This window comes from Lathyrus oleraceus, chromosome 4 (assembly GCF_024323335.1).
Source record: "Lathyrus oleraceus cultivar Zhongwan6 chromosome 4, CAAS_Psat_ZW6_1.0, whole genome shotgun sequence".
Classification (NCBI taxonomy): Eukaryota; Viridiplantae; Streptophyta; class Magnoliopsida; order Fabales; family Fabaceae; genus Lathyrus; species Lathyrus oleraceus.
The window spans coordinates 162,163,593-162,166,232 of record NC_066582.1 but is presented as its reverse complement, the minus strand read 5'-3'; the positions used below and the strand labels follow the sequence as shown (position 1 = coordinate 162,166,232).

At 35.9% G+C, this 2,640-nt stretch overlaps 1 protein-coding gene across 1 annotated transcript; it reads left to right on the top strand.

The window, feature by feature from the left end:
• Nucleotides 1-239: 239 nt before the first annotated feature.
• Nucleotides 240-2,027, top strand: LOC127074313 (AT-hook motif nuclear-localized protein 23). Its single transcript, XM_051015626.1, has one exon. The coding sequence runs from the start codon at nt 813-815 to the stop codon at nt 1,731-1,733; it is 921 nt and encodes a 306-aa protein (XP_050871583.1). The 5' UTR covers nt 240-812; the 3' UTR covers nt 1,734-2,027.
• Nucleotides 2,028-2,640: the final 613 nt, after the last annotated feature.

Here is a 2,640-nt window from a genome sequence, read left to right as displayed (position 1 = left end):
ATCTTTTATAAAAAAAAAAAAGAGAATCCATAAATATTAATGCCCACAGAAAAGATAATACTTCCTTCGGATGTAAGTATTAGAGAGAATTGAATTAAAAAAATCTGTATTTTATCTATAAATTAGACTATATGCATATATTTGTTGATTTTTCTATTTAAAAAATGAAATAAATGATTATTATAATTAAATTTTAGAAAAAAAATGTGAGTATAAAAACGCGTTGTGGTGACGGTATAAGAATGAGAGTGAGGAAGAGTTTGGAGTATAAGAAAGCGTCTTAAAGAGATTTCTCCAACTAATTCTTCATATTTTATAATCTTTAGGTTGCCCAAACAAATGACTTGTTATTGAGTCTTTTGTCTCCTTCAACCTCATTTCTCTCTCTTTCTCCCATACCTCTTCATCACCTTCTCTTCTCCTCCTTTTCTTTCTCTTCACTCCATATCCATAGCTGCTCTTCTGTCTCTTTTCATTCCAACCCAAAAATGATTTTCTATTCCACCACCTAGTAGATCACTTTTTTTTTCTTCTTTCTATATGTCTATTATCTATTATATACTGCACACACTCACATCACAAACACCAATAAACAAAACAAAAACAAGGTGAACAACAACACAGTGTTCTTAGACCAAAAAAAAATTATATTTATTTATTTACTATAGTCTTTCTTTCTCTATAGTAAATAAAAATAACTTTCCTTGTTTTCTCTTTCTGTTTCATTTTGTTTTGTTTTGTTTTTCTCTTATAATATAAATTAAACTTTTTTTAATTTATATATCTATATATTTTCTCTCTCTATTTCCTTGATGGCTGGTTTGGATTTAGGAAGTGCATCGCGCTTTATGCAAAACCTTCACAGACAAGACTTGCACCTTCAGCAGCAACATCAGCAACACCATCACGATTCCGAAGAGCAAGAATCGAATCGAGTTGGTGGCGGCGTTGGTGGTGGTGCAGCACCGTTTTCATCCAACGACGAAGATGACCGAAGCCAAGGCTTGGAGTTAGGTTCGGCTGCGGGTCCAGGTGACGTAGTCGGACGTCGTCCACGTGGCAGACCGCCAGGCTCGAAAAACAAGGCGAAACCTCCGGTGATTATCACGAGAGAAAGCGCCAACACTCTCAGAGCTCATATTCTTGAAGTTGCTAGCGGTTCTGATGTTTTCGAATGTGTTACGAACTACGCTCGCCGCCGTCAGCGTGGGATCTGTGTTTTAAGCGGAACTGGCACGGTTACGAATGTTAGTCTCAGGCAGCCGGCGGCGGCTGGTGGTGCTGTGACTCTTCATGGAAGATTTGAGATATTGTCTTTGTCTGGATCTTTTCTGCCACCGCCGGCTCCTCCTGGAGCGACTAGTTTGACGATTTATCTTGCAGGAGGTCAGGGACAGGTGGTCGGAGGAAGTGTGGTTGGTGAACTCATTGCGGCGGGACCGGTGATTGTGATTGCTGCTTCGTTTACTAATGTGGCTTATGAGAGGTTGCCTTTGGATGATGAGGAACAGGTTCAGATGCAGACAGTGGCGGGAGGTGGTGGTTCTCAAGGCTCTGGTAGTGGTGGTGCTGGTGGCGTTGGTGGCGTTGGTGGTGGGAATACTAGTCCATTTCCTGATCCATCTTCTGGTTTGCCGTTTTTCAATCTGCCTTTGAATATGCAGAATGTTCAGTTGCCTGTTGACGGTGGTGGTTGGGCGGGAAACAACTCCGCTTCACGTCAACCTTTTTGAGGATTTAGAATTTATCAATTCAATGAATAATGTTTTGTTGATGATGATGAGAATGATGATGAAGTTGGAACTTGGAAGTGATTATTTTGAAGGTCAGTGTTAATTTATGGAAGAAGATGGTGATTTAGTAGTGGATTTTGAGTCATGTTATTTACTTGTTTTAGCACAGTCTCATTGATTTTTCAATTGGATAATCTTTGGGATTTTACTTTCCTTGTTAATTGTTAGTATTATTATTATTATTACTATTATTATTATATGGATTATGATATATATGAACATGACTATTTTATATCTTTGGTTATTTACATGTTTTGCGCTTTTCTTTAGTTATAACAATATATAGTTACATGTTTCAATGAACATGCGAGTCGAATGATGAATGAATCAACCAGTTTGGTTACCACCTTTATTTCTGTGCCTTTTCCAGTTTTAATTTGCTTTGTTTATCGATTTTGAATACACCTATGAGTGTAATAAGATTCATCACATTTTACACCTATGTAGAGGAAAAGAAAAGAAAAAAAATGAAACGTGTGATGGGATGTGTAATGTGACTATATGATCTAGACGATAAATTCGAAAATCTTTTGAAGTTTATACCACCTTTTTATCACAATTTTCCCGGATGGATTCTTAAGGATACAAATTTTATATAAAATGGTATATATAATTTACATGTTAAATGTGTATTAAATGTTTGCATAAAAAATAAAAGGATTTCCTTTGCGGCTTTTAGTTATGAGAATAGAATATATGGGGAAATTATCTTGTTATGTAGAAAAAATGAATTTATTCAACAATCATATGTGAACAAAAGTTTTCTTTAAACGAAGCTTTATGTTGAACTTCGTCTCTAACTAAAATATATATAACATCATTGAAATGGAAAACCTTAATGCTTACT